Source organism: Carassius gibelio, chromosome B4, assembly GCF_023724105.1.
Source record: "Carassius gibelio isolate Cgi1373 ecotype wild population from Czech Republic chromosome B4, carGib1.2-hapl.c, whole genome shotgun sequence".
Classification (NCBI taxonomy): Eukaryota; Metazoa; Chordata; class Actinopteri; order Cypriniformes; family Cyprinidae; genus Carassius; species Carassius gibelio.
The window spans coordinates 9,942,272-9,964,264 of NC_068399.1; the positions used below are offsets into that span (position 1 = coordinate 9,942,272).

A 21,993-nucleotide genomic window follows, 5' to 3' on the forward strand; every position below is an offset into this window, starting at 1 on the left:
GTTCATTATTTTAGCTGCTATTTACAGTTAATCCCAAACTATATTCCCACGTCAAGGCCTGAGGCTTCCTTTCTGAGCTGTTACCTCTGTGTTCATGTCTTTAGAAAAGCTATTTCTTAAAAAACTGGTATCATATTTACACATCCTCCCTCCCTTGCCTGTCTCTGCTCCCATTTTATCGCACCACCTTTGAGTAATCATATAAGCATCTGTCACACTTCCTTAGTTCCTCTGTCGCATCCCTCCCCTTCCTCCCCCCGTAAAATGACATGGCGGGAAAGCATAACAGGTCCACTGTACTGTGACTGTTCTTTAATTAAAAGCCCATGCTTCTCCCTGGGTATTAAAACAGCTGCGCCTCTGACGAACCGATTCCCTCGCTCCTCTCAGCGCGTCTGATTGCTGCTTGGCCGCGGCGGTGATTAAAGCGTGATGGCCGTCCCAGCTGACCAATGCTAAATCCACTACATTATTTACAACAACATATGCCAAAGCAAAGTGTCTGAAACTAAGCTGAAAATGAAAAACATCTTTCTAAAGCATATTTAGCTTTTCCCAGTGGATTTTACCCATACTGAAAGCTATGTTGGCCAATACCACACTGGCCAATACCAATTAATAAACCAACATTTTTTTTTTTTTTTTAATGGATACTGAGTAAAAACCAAAATAATGCTTTACTATTAAAAAAAATACTGTGCCATATTTTGTAAATGAATAAAAATATTAATATTAATGATTATATTGATAATTAACGTTAGTTCTTAGTTTAACTAATGTTAACAGAAGAAACTTTTATCACAGGTATCTCACACACTGGATGCATCTCATTTAATTCAAGTGGCAGTTTAAAACTTTAGTTTAATTAATCACCAAACGGAACATAAATTTACTTCAAGAATGCGAATGGTGCTCTGTGGCGTGGCAGGATTTAAATCTGTCGGCTGCATTTAAATCTGCATTTGAAGTTTTCCGCTCTGTGCGGAACTACACGTGAACTACACGTTCTGTCAGTGATTTCCACTTCTAGAGTCGGCTTTCACATTGTATAACGAAAGCAGACCCTTCTCAGCTTCTCCGCCAATAAATGCAACCCAGAAAACTATCGCCATGGGTTTTTCAGGCAATCAACTATCGGTGCCGATTAATCGGCAAAACCGATACATTGGTCAACCTCTAATGTGTAATAAAAATATAATGAAATCAATAATTTCCATTATATATGCGTTTTCTGGTAATGCACAGTTTATAATTTAAAGATACATATTTGAGCTGATATTGAAGTCTATTAATGATATTATAGTTGTTATTGGTCATTGGTCTGGAAAATGAAGGCTTGTTGAGAATGATGTGTTTATTTCTGACTGTTATGAAATACAGTAATGGCTTGTACCTCTGATTGTGTTGAAAACATACAGACTGCCCAGTCTGAGCACTTGCCAATTATTTAGGGAGGCAGCCCGGATGCTGTCTGGGAGAGGGAGAAGGAGAGTGGGTGGGTGTGAACTGCCGGGAATGTCACGTTTTCCTCAGTGCCTTTTACACAGGGATTCCTAACATGTGACAAGCAACATCTCACCCGCGCTTTCACTTCCAGATTTGATGTCTCTCACTCTGGCACCCCTCAATCTAGCTCCGAGGGGCTGCATCTGTCTGTATACTGTCAGCAGATGAAATAGATGACGGTTGCACAGAGAGCTCTATTATCCTCCTACTCCCTCTTGCCCTGTTATTTACACTCTGACTGGAGTTCCCGCTGCACTTTTGATGCCACCCATGAACTTCGGGGTTAGAAACCTTTAGCAGTGTTGCTCAATCTATCGGCAGTTTATTTGGTGATGCTTAAGAAAACTTAAGGGGTGCACCAATACTAGCCTGATACTGAGCTCCTGTTCTCGTGCTGGTACTCATAAAAATGCCCCCCATACCAAACGCCATACCACACAGCATGTGATAAGTGCCATATTCAGACAAAGAAACGCAGACATCAGAACAATAGACAGTAGAATGGAGTTATTAGAGATTAAGGTGTACGTAGGATATCTGTGCAATGAATATAATGTTAAACATTCAGTATTAACGCCTGTATAGCTGACGTGCGCAAACTGAAGAAGGACGCTGAGCTTGTCAATTGAATACATATTTCATCACCATATGTCAAAAACAAGTAAAACAATGCACAAGTTACTTAACGGTAGAGAGAGAGAGCACGCTTGCGCACTTCTGTTGTGTGATCTTCGATGTTCACTCACTTAGCACACACATTTGGATTAAAACTAAACCGTAAAAAAAAAAAAATACAATTTATAGGGGCATTCACTATAAACATCATTTATTTTCTACCGTAGGCATACATGACTTTCTGGCGAAAGCGAATATAACAGCCTGTGTGTAATGTGCTCGGCAGTACATTACTACTGTCACTCTCGTCCTGCAACAGTACAAAGACATGCACGCATTGTGCATGTTTTGCTTGCTTGAGTGTTTCTGCATTCTATGAGTGGCTTTGGAATATAAATCGCAGCACGTTTCAGATAAAAAAAACAAAAACCAAAAGTTATATTTGTAAAAAATATCACAGGAGATTTATAACGAGTGTTTCCCTGCATCATTACAGCAAAGCGCATCACTACAGTACTAAGTCGCTGCAATGGATCAGCTTTTAATGCTATTAAATTACAGATGATGAACCATAGAGCAAAAAAAATAACAAAGAAAGTTACAAAAACTTGTAAAATATATTTTAAGAGGCATAATTAAGTGTGAAAATAGCCAAAGTATATACAGTTAAACCAAAAAATTATTCAGAGACCAGATATTCATTTTTATATATATTTTTTTACTAGTGGGTGCAAGACACTATAGTTCATTTATGTAAATGAGGATAGCAAAATTAAGTCAAAATTATCAAACTGTGTCAAATTATACCCAAAAACTCTTCAAACAGTGGACCACCAATAAAACTGATACAAATTTTGGACCAAAGATTATTCAGACCAAGTCTGGGGAGAAAATTGAAGTTCAGGTTTGCATGAAGCTGGATGACAAGCATGCCCAGGAGCCTAAAGACAGTCATAAAGGCTAAGGGTTGCCCGACTAAGTAGTGATAGTTGTGTAAATACTGTCATACCAACAGCTGTCTGAATAATTTTTGGTTGATCGTAATCCATTACATTACTTTCTATCAAAAATATCTAAAATTATCAATATTAATTTGTTCTGACACAGTTTAACTATGAGTTCTTGTCATATAACCAGCTAACATTATACATGCTCTTTTGGTTTCTGTACCCAATATTTTTTTTTTAAATTACAAATGCAAATAAAAATATCAGTATCGGTACTCGGTATCGGCAAGTACCAAAAATAAAAGTATCGGTATTGGGCGAGTACTGGAAAAAGTGGTTTCAGTGCATCCCTTGAATTTATTTTTAGAGAATATACTGTCATAATGTGAAAAAGGTTGAAGGTGTCTGAATAAATATTGGTTTGGCTGTATCTATTTAATAAATGAAGTCAACCAGCTAGCATTATGCATACTCTTTTGGTTTCTGTACCCAATATTAAAAAAAATTACAAATTCAACAAAAATATCGGTATCAGTACTCTGTATCAATATATATTTAGATCAAGAAACATTAGAGGATATTAAAAGACTTTAGTGAAGGATCCCAGTACAGCCCCCAAATTACTAATTATTAGTTGTATTTTATAAATTAATTGTAATTATAAATCTTTACCAATCTTTACTATCTTTCAAGCCATTAGGTTTTACCCCTGTGTGAGAAAATAGTTTTTAATCATTTAAAATGTAATACAGTTTAGTATGGTCACTTTTTCTTTTATAGCCTATATTTAAAAAAACAAAACAAGCCAGAATAAGTATGGTGCTTAATATTTAAATAAATACTTTCATTGCATTTATTGACAGTGTGAGCAAATGAACAGAGCTGTTAACGAATACATTATTAGTAAATTCCCTCTCATTATTCAGTCTCCCTGTCTTATCTTCTCGTTCTCTTTGCCCGTCTGTCTCTCTCTCGCCGTCTTGTCCTTGAGGTCTTTCCCCTCCGTCAGCTTGCCAGGAACATTCACCCACACACTGGAAATTACAGCTGAGAGAAAGAGCTGTTTTTTTTATGCATTCATCGTCCTTTCCACTGAAAACTCCTTGAAGCATGTGTCAATTTTATTAGCATGTCAGGTGGAAGCCCTTATCGAGCGCGCTGGACCCTGCAAGCTCTGGAAACCCAACGTGATGTTACCCCATGTGTGCAGCTGCCCGGAATCACAGATTAACAGGAGCATTCTGGGTTATTTTCACTTCGATGTATCTGTTTATTCTGACATGTAAAAATGAGCAGGAAAAGTGTGGAGCCTAGCAAGATTTTGTTAAAGCACTCACATGAGCACTTCAGTCAGAAAATGATCTGTTAAACTCGATGTAATGTGTATAAAAAATCTTCTCTTGGTGGAGGAAGTGGGTAGTTTTTAATCTTTTTGACTCCAAGGCTCAACAACACAATAATTACACATTTCAGAAATTATAAAGAGGTGAATGATCTTCAAGGTTCCCGCTCGTTTAAGTGAATGAATTCACATGAACTTCAGTCAATTGTGATTAAGATTAACGATAATAATTTTTTGTTGTTGTAATATTTCACAACTTTTAATTAATTTAACAATTCTACCTGATAAATGGACTGCTAGCATACTTCATATTGCCTAACATATTTCATGTAATATGAGATGATAATTGTTTCCGACAGCGGTATGCTGTGTTGTTGTCACATGACCACATCATGTTTAATTTAAAACGTGGTCTCAGGTTATCATCTCAGAAATATAAAGTTAGTTAATGTTTTAATCTAGTTACAAGTGTCTTGGCAATTCAGTCAGATGAAACAAGAAAAAGATTTTACAAATCACTTCTGACTCATTTGAAACATGGAAACAGAAGGTCAAGTTGGGCGCTTTGTATTATGGGATACATTATGCTCTGGCTTTATACACATTTTGTCTAATGTAGACGAGTCTACAGATGCCTGTATTTAATTCACAGAGAAAATTTGCTGACCATGCATACAAAATACAAGAAATAATATGTCTGCATGTGATATTATGGATAGTATGTGATGCTTATTTTTTAATTTAAAATTTAATTACATTTTATTTATTTTTATTTTATTTTGTATTATTATTTTTTTCTTTATTTTGCATTTGGTTCCATAGTATAGTTAAGTATATAATTTAGACAACAGGTGAGAGAGTAGAAGTACATGAGACACTAAATGGAAGCCCCTGACAATTTACAGGGATTTGTCCTGGTTCTCAAGGGATATACTAAGAATGTCCTCATAATGGAATGGCTGTGTATACGCTCTTGATCAGAAAGACTTTATTTCTAGTCCCTCAGCACAATCTCTTCATTCTCTTGGAATGGAAAACCTCTGCCCTAAACTCAAGATTTTATCAGAGAGGACAGGGCAGACTTTCAGAACCCAACACTGACACAATCATTTACCTCAAAACCTGCACTAATGCACAGTTACTAAAGCCCAGATGCGGAACTCCATATTTCCCCTGCTGCGCCTGCCAAGTTTACCTTGACCGTCTACCTTAATGCATCTATATTCTGGACTGTTTATACTTCCCTGTCTGTTTATGATGCAAGTTCTGTGCACCAAAACATTTTCAAACCTCATTTCTATCCCCTCACTGATACATAGGGCCAGATTTACAGATTTAGCGCAAAGCGTCTTTTAGCATTAAAATAGTACTGTGAGGATTTACTAAGGACGCACAGTGACGAATTATCACTGAAAAGGTGTGAACAGTTATTTTTGGGCCTGACCTTATATGCATTTGTATGTTTCCCTTTCACATGCAAAAATGAATGAGAGAAGCATATTAAAATGAATCACGCAACACAAATTACTAACGTTTGCACTCATTAGATTACTGGTATGTGCGCCATTATTTAACGCCCAAAAAAAGCATGTCTTAAACTATTTTGCGCCTGTGTCATGAGTAGATCACCCGTACCTGATGAGCATCAGTTTTGGTAGTTTGTGACTACACTAATCTTAGCTGTGCTTGGTATATTGCGTTCGTCAATATGTAAATGAGAAGTTGCATGCATGTTCTTTAATTTGCACGTTGTCAATAAATCACCCACATAAATTTCCACGTCCATCGGCGCTGTTTTGGAATTGCGCTCTCACGCTTCTTTGTCCTGTTTAGTAAATCTTGCCCTTGAATTAAACAGTATACTGTACCTTTACGACTATTATAGGTAAATGACCTTTATATTATTTGCTAATCTCTGCATATGCTACTTCACTCTTCTCTGGTCAGTTGTGGTCGTTTTATTGAGAACAATATTTTGGTGGTTCATTCTCTTGTTAACTAGATTTTCAGTGGCTGTCAATTTTCATTAGTTTGTCATAATTAGTTTGCGAAGGTCATGCCACATCTTCTATTAGCTATTAACGTAACTCTGGAGACGAGACTGGGGTCAACTGTAACAGAAGGGCAATTGTAGTGCTCTAATTTATTCTATTATTTCTTTAATCATGAACAAGCTATTGTGATGACACTTATTCAGCATATGCTCAGTAAAGCAGTATTTTGAAGTCGAAAAATGTCATTTCTGGATGTCATTATTACTAGCTTTCTTCATCTGACCAAAATTTCATAATCTTTTAGTTTTAATGGATATTTACATATTTTATCTGTAAGATGTTGGCTAACATTAATTACATGAACACGAAGGATCTTGGCATTATGAAAAAAAAAAATGTATGCATACTTATAACTCTTTATGTTTCTTTCTTTTTTACAGAAACCTTCTTGACAGAGACACATTTTCCAAATCAGATCCAAGTAAGAATATCTTTCTTCTGCCTTGTTGCTCAAATGCATACTGTACCATGAAATATGCTTATCAAACCCTGAAAAATATTCAAAATATTCTCATGCCATAGTTTACTATGACCACGTATATGACCGTACGATCAGCTGCTTTCAGCCTTGTTAAGAGGGGACATTCTTCACTGTCTGAAAGCTTACACAATCACATGACTCATTGCTTTCTGTTTGCGATTTCTCGCGCTGATTGTGTGAAGTAAAGCCTCCGAGCTTCAGCTTTGAATGTGGCACGGGCCTCAGATATAGACACACTGTGGGCGGCCTGCTTATCGTAATATTTGCCTCTAACTCCACAAAGTCTTTTTGAGAAGAAAATATAAATGTCACACATTTGGCCTCAGATATCAGAGTAATTTAAATTCAAAATATAGGCAAGTAGATCCACCTGAGAGATTATATGTGATCCTGGACCATAAAACCAGTCTTTAGTCGTTGGGGTAAATTTTAGCAATAGCCAAAAAAAAAAAAAAAACATTGTATGGGCAAAATTATTGATTTTCCTTTTATGCCAAAATACATATTATTAGGATATTAAGTAAAGATCATTTTCCATGAAGATATTTTGTACATTTACTGCCGTAAATATATCAAAACGTAATTTTTGATTAGTAATATGCATTGCTAAGAATTCATTTGGACAACTTCAAAGGTGACTTTCTCAGTATTTAGATTTTTTTTGCACCCTCAGAATCCAGATTTTCTGGTAGCCAATGTTGATATTTCAGATCACTAAAACAAACACGGCTCTACCTCAAAAGGGTCTCTCCCAGACAATGATTATGATGGAATCTGCTGTATATTATCTTACTTTTCGGACACACTTTGGGAGCCGACACTTGAAACAGAGGTTTAGATGCTCCGAGCTTATAGGGTGTGGATATGAATGTGTCATTATCATATAGGTAGCTGAAGGGACCGACAATACTATTGCAGATGAACAAACAAGTGAAAATGACATAGAGCATATTCAAGCAAAAGGCAGTGTATATTAATTCTGTGCAAAAGCAAAACCAATGTTACTCACCTATTGAGAAGAAACAAAGCAACCATGGCATCCGATCGCAGGCCTTCCCGCTCCTTGAGTTCTCTCCAGCGTTAAAAAGCTGATCTGAAATTTACACGCGTCCTACTTCTTGCCATTTTGTAAGCCTTATTTTGATCCGCAGACATTTTCCTCTTTTGATTTTTATTCGCCATCTCTATCTTTCTCTCGTCGCTCAGCTTGGCTCATTTTCATCCTGTGCACTAAGCGCTCTCTCCACCAAATCATGAGTAGACACGCCTCTTACTGTTGATTGGCTACAAGTTTGTTTTTTGGCGATATGGCCAAAAAAAATCTCCGATTTTATTTTTTTTAATTCGATTTCCGATTTTTTTCCGATTTCCCCCCCTACTTAAGGAAAGCAATAAGTACAAACAGCAGACAACTTAAAGCAAATTTTGCTTTTATTTAATCAAAAGTAGGGCTGCTCCTATAACGATCGGCCGATCGTTAATGCGCATCTCGTCAGTAAAGCCGGTTCTCTAATCAGCGGTAAATTCCATCAGGTGCGTGATTTCACATAGAGCAGCTGTTACTACACAGAGCCATTGTTAACAGAGAAAATGTGCAAATAAATGCTGAAAATGAAGTGGATTTGCCATACGAGCATACACGATTTCCACACGATTGAAAAAGATCACATGCGAACTCGTACGACAGCCAAAAATCGCACCGTGTATCCCCGCCTTTACTTAACCACTTCTCGTTGACATCACTTATTCTTTTACTAACACTTTATAATTTCTTCATTTTCATTCACTCACTCTTTATCTATCACTAGCTTATACACTCACTCATTTCCTTTCTTGTTCATTTAATCATTACTGAACCTTGCATTCAGGGCGTGTCCAAATCCACTTTTGCTGTTTTAATGACGGAAAAACAGTCTGTGCGCCGGGGCGCATTTTTGGAATGGGTTGTACCTATTCACTGTGGACCCGCCCAGAGGTGCATTTTCTACCAAGGCGCTCTTTAAATAACAAAAAAATATTGTGCCATTGACTTTAGACCAGGTTTGAGTTGATCTCCTTGCGTCGCCTTTCGCCGATTGTATTATAGGGCCCAATGAATCACTTAATCATTGACTCTTCATTGACATCACTTATTCATTCATCCATTTGTTTATAGTCCCACTCACTCACTTGTTTGTATTCTTTCATTCATCCCTTCAGTCACTCTTCGATTAATTCACTTGCTCAACATTGACCAAATCACTCACATTCGTTTATTTACTTATTTGTCTTACTTATTCACACATTCATTCACTCATTCATGTTTTAGTCATTTACTTTCTCATCCATTCACACATGATGTGCTTTCGTTCATTACCTCAATTATTTACTCTTTCTCAATCATTCACAAACATATTTATCATTTACTCACTTTTTTTTACTAATTTCTTTATTGACTTGTTTAGTCTTTATTGACTCGTTTTCTGAATTCATACAGACTTTATTGTACTTTATTACTACAGTATATTCATTCAATTCTGACACTCAGTCTTTGAAAACACTTTACATTTATTGATCAGGTGCGTTTATTCACAAACAGGAGGCAGACTGAGTCACTGAAAGAACTGTTTTCAAGAACAATACGCACTGAAAGTCTTTGAGGTTTTATTTTATGCCACGTGTGTGCGACAGTAGTGAACAGGAAAAGGGAACAATGAACAGCTCATCACTCTGCTATTATTGTCATGATCTGTATTGATTTCTGTACTTCTGTTGCTTGTTCTTGTCTTTACTGTCCTGCTTCCCTTTATTTCTTGCCTGCTTTTTTCTTTTCTTTCAGATTCTTTGTCCAGTTTTGCTTTCATGCATTGCAGTAGCTATGCCTGAGTTTTTGTAAGTGTCTTTTTATTTTCATATTATTGCCATTTGTTTACTGGTCCTGTTCTTGATCAGCTCATCTAAACAGATGTCGGCTCTTCCCAGGGCCGCTGACAGGGTCCTTGCATTCATGCAAGCAGGCACTTGTGCTGAGCATCCATCTTAATTATGTTGAGTACTGTTGGCCCAGTCTCTTAGTGTTAAAATTTATCCACATAGAAAAATGTGTATGCACACTCACGCCTTTGATAACTGTGCACATTGTTTTGTCTGACTGTACATCTACCGACAGCGCACCGCACTACGTTATATTTGTCCAGGGCCATCACTAGTGGGGAGAAATTTGGTGACGATTATAGGGGCCCACGGCTGAGGGGTACCCCCTGGCAATTTCTACCGACTGCCCGAGACCAACATAAGAAGACGACCTTGTGCATCATCACGAAAGCTTATCAATTGCACATGTTTTAAGTCTTGCCAATTTAAACACAAGACACAGAAAAATGAAACTGAGAGTTTGCGCGCCGAGTTTGTTGCGTACACGGAGAGCCGTGAAACCACCGAACCTAGCCCTTCTTCGCTTCATCCCATGCCTGAACGAACAAATACACCTTACCAGTTTAAACATACAAACACAAAAATACATGAAAAATACATGCGTCTCACAAATACAAATACATGCGTCCTTGAACACCGAATTGAGTTTGGTCTATTCTTGCTCTTGAAACTCATACACAAACTCGTCTTTGCGAGTATCCTCTCAAAAATGGCCAGTTATGTCTTAATTAAAGTAAACAGTTGAGAAAAAAATCTGATGTCTGTCTTATTGGATGTATTATCTCTTAAAGTGGCCACGCCTAATTTACTAGCTGCTGTCAGTGTCCTTAATGTTAATCCAGTAAATTAAATCGGAGAAAATCATTTACTGCTCTTTACTGAATTACTTTGTAGTTTTAACAAGAATTAATCTTAAATAATGTTTAATTTTTACACTGAAGACTATGCAATGCTATTTATTTTTGATTATTCAGTTTCTGTATCTGGACACCTACAACCTTGAAAAATGTTTCTCTTGGTTACATTTGTTCATTTGTGCTATTTACACAATTTCAAACAGGGCCCATAGGTACAACCTGCAAACCCCAGCTACGACCCTGTATTTGTCCCATATTGTCATTAATATACATACTGACTTCAGCTTGGACCACTAAATAAATAGATTGCTATTGTTATGAACTTAAAGCAAAATGTTATTGATCGTGTAAAAAACATAAACTTTGAAGCCTATGATGATTGATGGACTAGCATTACTCAACAATACTTAATATCTTCCAGCAACACTACAGTCAATGAAGGTAAAATATTAAAAAACAAAAATAGTTCATTTAAATGGAACCGGAATCTCAACCTGAAAATGTGTATAATGTAATAAATGTTGAAATTTGACATTGCCAACCTTTAAATTAAATTGACAGTAAGTAATAAACAGTATTGAGCATTGAGTAGTTGAGTATTGTGCATTTTTCCTTGCCATCTTTTTTGTAAATAGTTGTTTAATGATTTTAATGGAACCGGAATCGGAACCGTTAGGTGGAACTGGAAAATTTCGAACGATTCCCAACATTAGTCATTATGTAGGCCTTTACACACACACCAAAAGAGTAGGAAAGGGTTCATTAAAGCTTGGGCTCCGAAGTGCTTGTGCCTGAAGCATGCGGTCACTGATTTATAATACTCCAAATTCATTAACATAAGAACAAGGTTAAGAAATGTGTCTGCGTGAGAAGTTTTCCTGTACGAAAAATTCACACTATTATTAATTAGTGCCATATAATTTTTTTAACTGAAAAAATTACGCACACATGAATAAATAAATAATAAAAAAGTTGAAACAAACATCAAAACTAGCAATGCAATATCATGAGAATAAGGATCATGATATATTTACATTATATTGGCACCATCCTAATTTATAGTGTCTTTTAAAGTGCCCCTATTATACCATTTTTATGGTTCTTAATATTGTTTAGGGAGTGTCTTACAATGGGATTAAATGCATGCAAGGTCAAAAATACTTTCTCAAACGATTCGTTCAAAGCAGTTCAAAGATTCAGTCTCTCTAAACCCCTCCTTTCTGTGAGCCTGCTCTGCTCTGATTGGTCAGATCAGACGGCCTAGTCTGTAGTGACTGGTCTATGGCATACAGCGCGTTTCAGAAACGATATGCCTATTTCAGTAGTTCTGTATGTATTTTGAATGCTCTATAGAAAATATCTATTATCTATCATACTTACAGGTTGTGATTTTGAAAACTGCAAGCGTTTTGTGAATCACGCGTTGAACCCCCCGAGTTACTTTATTTTTTGTGCACTTCACATACAGCTACTTTACACACTGCATGAAAGGCAATATTGGAAATGGCATAAATTACAGAGAAAGTTCACCTAAAATGATTTTGTTTTGGTGTATTTTTCCTATTTATAGCAGAAAGTCTAATTTTCCTATTTTCAATGTATTGCAACTTTAAAATTTTCCCTCACATAAATTAATCTTAAGCCTTTGGACGATTTGAAAGTTCAATTGAAAAATTCAAGATTTGAATTCTGTTCATACAGATTATTTGTATGATGTTTTATAACTATTGTTTTGAGCCTTTTGGAGTTTGACAACCCCTGGTACCATCTACTTTCATTGAATGGAAAAGAACAGCATGATCATTTAGCTAAATAACTCCTTTAGTGTTTATTGGAAGAAAGAAATATTAAGGGAGTAAAAAAGATTACATTTATTTATCAATCCATCTATCATCGGTTAGGTGGCACATCAAGATATTGCCATATTAAAAGGAATAGTTCACCCATAAATGAAACTTCTGTCATCATTTACTCACCCTCATGTTATTCAGAAATATCTGTTTTTGTGACCGAAATGAATAGAGGTTTGGATACTGGCTGGTTTACACCAGCTTTGTAACTCATCCAGTGTCTAAGCTGTTTCTCTGCAAACACTGTAGAGTAGACCTCAAGATTGCACCCTACACAAAGTGCGTCTGAGTTAAGAGTGTCACGGGTCTTCTGGCATTTAAAAGAAAAAAATTCTCCGCCTTTGTGTAACACAGGCTCTCTTTCTCTTTGCTCTCCACAGTCTGTGTGCTGTACACCCAAGGCATTGGCAACAAAGAGTGGCGAGAGGTAAGCGGAACAATCTGGCCCAGGCGTGTCGACCCCTTGAAGGGCCCGGCAGACCCTTGGTCTCATAAATATTCATACATGTAAATATGGGCTTGGAACATTCTCAGAATAGTAATGTCAATTATTTTTGTCGCTCTTATTTTTTTCTGTCTCTATCAGTTGTTCATATTTTTTGCCTTCCGAGCTAATCAGAGGAAATATCATGCTCTCTAAAGCACCATTAAGAGGGCCATGTATTTAATAACTTCAATCACTAGCTGGTGAAATATGATAAGCCACACAGGGAATGTAATAACTTTCTCACCCACGCTCGTATCAAGCTTTTCAAGTCGGCTCATTAAAACGTTAAGTCCCCTTCACATCGCATCAAGGCTTCAACGCACCTCTCAACACTGTCATACGCCTCTTTGACCTCCATATTAAAGATGTTGAAGGAAGCAGGAATGTGGGAGGTGTGCACAGTAAAGAGGGACTTGCATTCACACTTAGAACATAAAAAAGGACTCATCAAATTTAGATTTATGACATAAATTAGAACTGGTTCAAAGTATATGTATAGGATCAGTCGTTCATTATAAATGGCGTTTTAAATTTTTTCAGATTTAGAAATCATACTTTTAAAATTGATATATATTCATTCTTTCTAAGACTGAGAAAACCCTGCATTTTTATTCATGTATTTCTCTGAAGAAAAAACTGTTCTTAAGAAATATCTTGAACAGACCACTTTATTGTGTTTTCATCTCTAGATTTAATTTCAATGGTAAAATGTTGATGTGAATAACTTCAGCTGAGCTTTTTTTCTTTCAGTTTGGGCGGACGGAGGTTATTGATAACACTTTGAACCCGGATTTTGTGCGGAAATTTATATTGGACTACTTCTTTGAAGAAAGACAGAACTTAAAGTTTGATCTGTGAGTACCAATAGATATTCCTGTACCTTCAGCTACATTTACACAAGCTTTCAGTTTCACCACTTTTACACTGTAACTGCTCGGGGTCCACAGAGTTTTGACTCTTTTATGTATAAGAAACTGTACTTATTAATAAAAGAAAAGACTTCTTATTCTTGATATCGCGTATTGACATACAGTATATTAGTTTTTCACTGTGCCTATGTTTGAATAAGAAAAGAGTGAAAGTGTAAAGGTTGTGCAGGTTTGTTGATTAGTTGTTTACATTCATTCGGCAGATGCGTTTATCCATTCATTTTATTAGCCCTTGTAAAAAAATAAGTACATTTTAGAGTACTTAAAAAAAAAAGTGTATTATGAAAACAGTAGACTTTAAAAAATAATGAATTAAATACATATATTTAATTTAAAGTAAAACTAATTTGACATTTTGACACTGTTCAGAAGTGTACTTATTCTAAGTATACACAAGTGCCTTTATTTCATTAATATGTTATCGACAATTCTGGTATTATGGTTTAAATATTGGAATTTTTCTTTTTTTTATATGCACTATTTTTGGCAGGTTGTATACAATTTGGGCAGGTGGTATGTGTAATGCAATTAAATATACAGTAATTCACATATATTCAAGATTAAGAATAAATTGTGGTTGAGTACATGGACTAAAACTGAAGTTTGCTCATTTGTTTCATTTTTTTGTGTATTTACACTGTTTTCAGTTTTCAGAAGTTTTCAGCAGCCCACACCTTCAATGCCCTAATTAGTTTGAAAGTTTTTAATTTTTAAAGAAAGTTTGGTGCAAATTCAGTTATTGGGTGACATAAATATTCATTTAACCCACATTAAAACTTCGTCCTTATTGGTGTAAATATGAAAGCAACTTTGATAAGAACTTGAATAGTAAGGTTATTAATAGGCACAACTTCTTTGTACATCAAACACTGGAGTCACGCTTCAACAACAGATGTGTCAGCTACTGTAAACCCAGCCATAATGTAACTGTCACCCTATGTTTTGTGTGCTTTTATAAGCAGGTGTCACAACCAAAACCACTTCTCGCGAATCACACATATTGTGTGGGCAACACTCTATGGCAGGGCTATTCAAACACACCTGAGCCTGAGAATCAGTGTCTTTTAGATCATTAGAAAGTCACAGATAGGTGGGTTTGATCAGGGTTGGAGCTAAACTCTGCAGTGCACTGGCCCTCCAGGGCAAGATTTGAATAGCCCTGCTCTATGATGTGGCCCTTACAGTGTAGTTACAGGAAAAACTGACATTCTATTATTGTGTAAATATGGATTTTAATGTTTAGTATTTAGGGCCAACTTTTCAAGAGACTATGTAATGCACAATGTAATACCATCTTGGTTATCGGTTGATATTCAGGTTATCTTCAAACCATGAACATTTTTAATTTAATAACTCTTCTTAAAGTAGTCTTAACCCAGTTCCAAAATGAATCCTGATTTTACATTCTATACATTATAAACGGCTGAGCAATTTGACGTGTTATTATTGCAGACAATTATTTTATTGTGCATTAACGCAGTGCTTTTTAAATTATTATTATTATTATGAAAGCCTGTGGCTCATTGGATCTGAATACACACAGACAAGCCATGGGTGACAAGAGGGGTGAGATGTTGATCAGTTCTGGCTTGGGTCGGGCGTCATCATGCGTATCAACCAATTAGAGCATTTGGGATGGGCCTAAGACTGCAGGAGCACTCACATGAACGTTCCTGATGAAATTATTTAGGCTAAGCATTAACATTCACAAACAACTGTTCACTGTTATTTTTGGCAAAAAAGAATGCAACAAGCTCGTAATCACGACTTCATACGTAAGAACTAGGAAGTTACCGATATCACGTGAAGACAGCAGAGAAGCACTCTCGATAACCATAGTTGAGTACATTGGGTCTCATTCACTAAATATGCGTAGGCACGTATTTTTGCGTGAAATGTGCGTACGGACGTTTTCACGAATAAATCATGATTCATCAAAAACTTTCGTACTAAAATTTATTCTAAATGTACGAAAAGATTCAAGAACAACTTATACGTACGCAATAATTATGTACAAATAATTATGTACAAATAATTATATATATATATATATATATATATATATATATATATATATATATATATATATATATATATATAATATTAGAGGTCCAAACAATAATCACCTGATCTATCCTTATATAAACGGTGATTAATGTGTCTCATCTTGTGTTTAGAGGCATGGCACACTTGGTACTGCTTGAAGACATCGCGGCGCATGCTCTAAGGAGAGAGTGCGTCTTTAGAGAGCGCACAGATATGTTCGCGGAGAGTGACGAATGGCTGTTCAGTCGCTTTAGGTTGCCCAGAGAAGTCCTCATTGATTTATGCAACTCACTGGAACCACACCTAAGCCACATCACCAACCACTCTCACCACCTTATCTCCAAGCCTGTGTTATATAACCCATGCTTCCTTTTTACCTGTGCCCGTTATGCCAGTGGATACACTTTTAAATAACAAATAATTTTTCCTGGCTTCCACCTTTGTCTTTTGTTTTGGTGCCATAATTGTCTTTCTCTGTACAAGTGCCTCCTCGAAACAATGATCGTTGTGGAAAGCCCTTATATGGAGCTGGTTTGGTCGTGAATTATGCTAATTACTAACCTCGTGCACGCGGGCGCTCATTTAGAAGACTCCAAATTAACTAACAGAAGAACGAGTTTAAGAACAAGCTCATGTGCGTACGCACGTGTTGTGAATTAGGCGGAAAGTTCTCGTGAGAAGTTCAAATGTGCGTATAAATAAGAAAATTGTACGCAAAAATTAGTGAATGAGACCCATTGTTTGGTTAACTTTATTATTTTGAGTCACTTGGAATGCAGTAAAACACGGCCCTCTCACAATATATTGCTTTACAGATCTATCACTTTTTGCCTCTCATGCAATAATGTTCATGCAATCGTGCTGCATGTATCAGAAGTTCCTTATTCTCCTGTATCTCACACACATGAGTCTCTACCCGCCCACACCCGCACTAGCACATCAAGTGTTGTCCCGCCCCACACTTTGCTGTGGTGGGTCCCGCGATCGTGCAGGTCTCTAATAGGAAGGTGCCTGTTATATAATGTTATGATTGAAGTTCTGGACTCTGAACACAACTTGTTTTTTCCATAACAAACTATAGAATATTTTCTATAAAAACATTAATGCCCTGGCATTGACAGATAGCTTTGGTTTTATATTTAATTTGATGACATTAATGTTTCAGTTCAGATTTACAATAAATATTTTAACTGTTACTAGGCTAGGTAAAAGGAATAAAAGGTAAAAAAAAAGCACCTTATTTGTTTAAAGTGTAAACAAAATGTTATTGCACTTTTTTTCATATTGCAGTATTCTTAAATGAAAAAGTGCGCAATTTTTTCATTTTCAGTATATTTTCATTTTACTTGTAGTTTTATTTTTTATTATTGTGTTATGTTCTTGTATTTTTATTATTGTAGTTTTAGTAGTTTTAGTACTTCAACTTATTTTATTTTAGTTATTTGCCAGGCATCTTTCTAACCTCATGCAAATTTCATAAGTTGTTTAGCTTAATTTCAATTAACATTTTTAATGCACAAACATTTTTTAAATAGTTTTAAATCTGCATTGCTGCATCCCAAAGTATGATAAAAAAAATTCCCAGGGAATGAAAAAAAAAAAGAAAATCACATAAAAATGTTGATGTGTGTCCAAATCTTGAATCTTTGCAACAAATATTATATTCATTCAGATGCTTGTTCATTTGTGAATGTTTGTGTGTGTGTGCTAATATTTATTATTATTTTGTGTCGGTCTAAATGTCTTTGTGTATGTATATTTAGGAATTTACGGGTGTGCATTCAGAACATATATGAGTCATTCTATATCTGTTGGCCCAAATGTGTGTGAGGAATTGTTGTGTGTCTCTAGTCTTCAGCATGAGTGTGTATGTCTGTAGGCAGAAGTTTGTGCGTTGTCTCTGTGGATCGGTGTCCCCGCTTGACAGCCTGTCATACTGGGTCTGTAAATCTGCGGCAGACATGAGATGGGTCACAAGGTCGTGTGGGCAGTGCCTCCAAGACGATAGTGAAACCAAAGCACCGCTGATGAGGATGACATGGCACGTCACCATGACAACAAGGGGGACTGAGCCCTACAAACTAATGGAAAAGGCACAGAGACAATAAATGGATATATATGAGGTTGTGCTATATGTAACCCTAGATATATTTCAGGTATATTTGCATCCTTCAATATCTGTTGCTTTTCTTGTCCTCTTATCTTGTTCTCTCTCTCATTATGTCTTTATCTCTACGTTGCACTGTGACAGGGCAGAAGAGAATGATTCATGTTGTCTGTGCTTTAATGATGTTGTTCTTCTTTCGTAATGAGAAACAGACAAGTGTGAACTCCCCTCATAAGACCATAATCTAATTAAAGCCCAGCTCAAAGTCTCCCATCACTGATTATGAAAACAACCTCTGTCTGTTACTACTCTTCATTGCAAGCGTTCCTGTGCAAGCATCACCGTTACTAATATCCATTACCCGTCCTACTCCTGGATGGCCACTGCCACTGAGTTTAGCTCCGACTTGCCTCAGCAAGTTTCTGATATGCTTAAACTGTGTTCGCACCATGTCGTGATTACCATAATTCTGTGATCGCAACACATTCCATTCTACTTGGAGCTGAATTATGTTTTTCTATGGCAACACTTTCAATGCCGAAGCCCTCACGTGCTTCAGAACTCGTCATTACAACTTGTATACTCTGAATTTTCTGAGAGTTACAACTTAGACCAGTGACAGCTGTACCACCTGACTGCTGCTAGGTTCATTTAAGATGAACCTAGATATCACCCTGTAGCCAAAGACTGGTTCCTTCTGATGCTAAGCAGGGTTGAGCCTGGTCAGTACCTGGATGGGAGACCTCCTGGGAAAACTAGGTTGCTGTTGGAAGAGGTGTTCGTGAGGCCAGCAGGGCGTGCTCACCCTGTGGTCTGTGTGGGTCCTAATACCCCAGTATAGTGACGGGAACACTATACTGTAAAAAGCACTTTCCTTCAGAAGAGACATTGAACCGAGGTCAGGTTTGTTTAATTGGGGTTGGAGCTGAACTCTGCAAGATTGTGGCCCTCCAGGAGCAAAATTCCCCTGTCCCCTGATCTTTAACCATCTAGAAACGCCTTACCAAAGACCCCTAAAACCAAAATCTGGTAATGCTTCAGCAACCAACCAGCACTCACTAGCAACTGCACAGCAATGCCTTAGCTCAAACCCGGATGAAGATTACCGTCCTGTGATTTCCTAGTGATCCTTAAGGCCAAGATTTGAGGAACCCTGCCTTAGTATGATCAAGAACTCTCTAGCAGCCATCCAGAACACTATCTTCCATCTATAACAGGGATTAGCAACTCTGGTCCTGGAGGGTCATAGTCCTGCAGAGTTTACCTATATCCCATCAAACACACCTGAAAAATCTAACATGGCTGTGCAATCTGTGATGAAGTTACAATCGTGTTCCATTGTGGTATACGAAGCGGGATGAAGTGTACATATACTGTATGAAATAGACTCACAAAAGGTTGAAGGTTTGTCCATATAAACATTATTTGATCACTTGACAAAACACACTTCAAAAATGGCAGTGAGGATTCCCTTCGGGAAGTGTTTAGGGAGGTTTGTGACTGTGTGTCTAAAAGCTAAGTGGAATAGACCCCATGTGTCTTTAAGATTGGTTGAAAAATTACAAGCAGGTAAGTTAGATCAGCTATGGAACTAGGACTGGATTTGTCCATCACTGACCTATTTACACCATAGTAATTGACTCTTCACAGGGAGTTTGATTGAACTGAACAATCATAATGCAGAATCTGAGAAACAAAGAAACCAGACGGGGGTAGATTAACACTGGTGGAATTGAACTTGAAAAATGGTGTGTATTGAGATCTTTCCACCTTTTGAGCAAGTTACCTTCTGATGTTCATTTGTGTTTATTTTGTACTATAACTAGTAAAAAGGAAGGGATGCTCACTTGAACTGAGGCACTACAGTGATCTGTCACGACATATTACAGGGCCACAAATCTGTATTTGTTTTAATTTTAAAAAGTTTTGCACCAAGAGCTTGTAACAATCCTATGAGAAAGGAATACCCAATTAGCAATACACAAGAAACCATGGGCAAAGCAACAAGTTAAAAATAATTCAGAACAGCCTAGTAACCACTTAGCAACAACCTGAAAACCATCGCTAAAACCTTAGCATCACAACATCAAAACAAGTTCTCTACAGGCAGCACCACTTAATTTTTTATTATTTTTTTATTAATTTTCCCCCCTATAGACAATACCACAAAGCAGCCAACCTGTAGCTCTGTATTTTGATCTCACTTCATCTGAGCAAACGCTAGCATTAGCGAAGCAGTTTATGTTAAATGTGTTACGTTTCAGTGCTGCTCATTTGAATTCTGCCTGCGTGTTTGTGTGCGATAGAATGACAGATTCCCATCAGCATCAGCATGTGTTGCTATAAATAGTAATGGGAGCGAGAAGCATAATGTGGTTTAGTCAGAGTGTGTAAATGGGAAGCTGTGTGTGTCGTTGCCTTCAGGGTCTGTTGAGTAGACCCCGTTACAATGCGCTGTGATGGCTATGTCGAGCGTCTCTACATATGCACACATCATGTCTTCTCTGGCACTTGCTTCTCAGGGAAGGAGAGCAAGAGTGGTTGTTTGTGTTGTCCTTATAGCAGAATTAATTAGTTGTGTTATATCTAATATTGAATCTAGGGTTGGATCGGTCAACAAAATCTTAAAACTATTTTCAGTTATGACAAAGTAAATTTGTACTAAAATCTAAACATGGTTCTGGTAGTCAGTGTGGCAAACCATTTCCCATTTGGGAAAAAAAGACATGATTTTTATTTGCAGTTTGCTAACTGACTTTCGCACTTGACTTCTGGGAACAAGGAGCCCTTTTAATGTCAGTTTGGAAAGTCTGAGATGGAAATTTCCAAGCACAGTTAGTGAGTGATTCAATTATGGGGAGTAAATAAATGATATAAAAATCATGCACTCATTTGAGAAAAAAAAAAACAGAACATAATAACCATTCATCACTTTACTTTAACAAACATACTGTAGATGATTGGGTATAAAATAACCCTTCTTCTCTGAGTCACGTAACTGCTTGATTTGACTCCATTTGTATGAACAATTGGACCTCTGTCTGGAAGCATTTCCAGCCATTTCTGAGAATACAATAGACCATGCAAGTAAAGTACTCAGAATTCTGAAGATCAAACCAAGTGTAAATAAATGAATCATGGAATCATAGCAATAATCTGAGATATATCTATAGGTATAGAGAGATTGAATTTTGAGAACATGATGTGAAAAACTGGACATCCACCCTAACTGTATGTCTAGAATGAAGAATTAATACAATATAGACCAATTGAACATAAGATGTACTTAAGGTCAAGGTATAAACCAGATTTAATTTGATACAAATAAAAACAAGGCACTTTAAACATCTGCTGCTTGTGTTTGACATATTTTGGGCACTACACATTGCCCAAAGGCTTATGAGAGCCTTAGTAATGGAGAAGTTTCTGAGATAAAAGTGTATTTATTATTTGAAGAGCTTTCAGGCCTCAGTTTGGCATATTCCTAACACAGTATATCAAACGGAGAAGAATATTACGCTTGAGTGGACAAGGATGGTGGCAGCTTCACACTTTGGGATGGACCTCTGTGGCAGGGTCTAGGGAAAACTCCAGGAAAGAAGGAAAAAAATACATAGTGCTAAATACAGGATTCTCCTGAGACAAAGACCTAATGCATGTATGCAAGAGGATGGGGCTTAAGAGTTCAGTTCATCTGCCCACAGGACAATTACCTCAAACATACTGAAACATGCAAAAGAAGCATGTCCTTAAGTGCTTCACTTTAAGTCCAGATGCCACTCCAGATAATTATTTCTGGGTCCAGAACTGTCTTGAAGATAAAAGAGCACATTATTCCTGTGCTTATCAATCTTCACTG

General features: G+C 36.9%; 1 protein-coding gene across 1 annotated transcript in view; it reads left to right on the top strand.

Annotated features, from left to right (window-relative positions):
* The window catches only part of LOC127956388 (copine-8), a 112,393-nt gene that overhangs the window by 31,259 nt on the left and 59,141 nt on the right, over positions 1 to 21,993 (top strand). Inside the window, exons 2-4 of the mRNA XM_052554238.1 lie at positions 6,845 to 6,885; positions 12,946 to 12,992; positions 13,803 to 13,906. Coding sequence (XP_052410198.1) covers positions 6,845 to 6,885; positions 12,946 to 12,992; positions 13,803 to 13,906 — 192 coding nt within the window. The remainder of the gene's footprint in view (positions 1 to 6,844; positions 6,886 to 12,945; positions 12,993 to 13,802; positions 13,907 to 21,993) is intronic.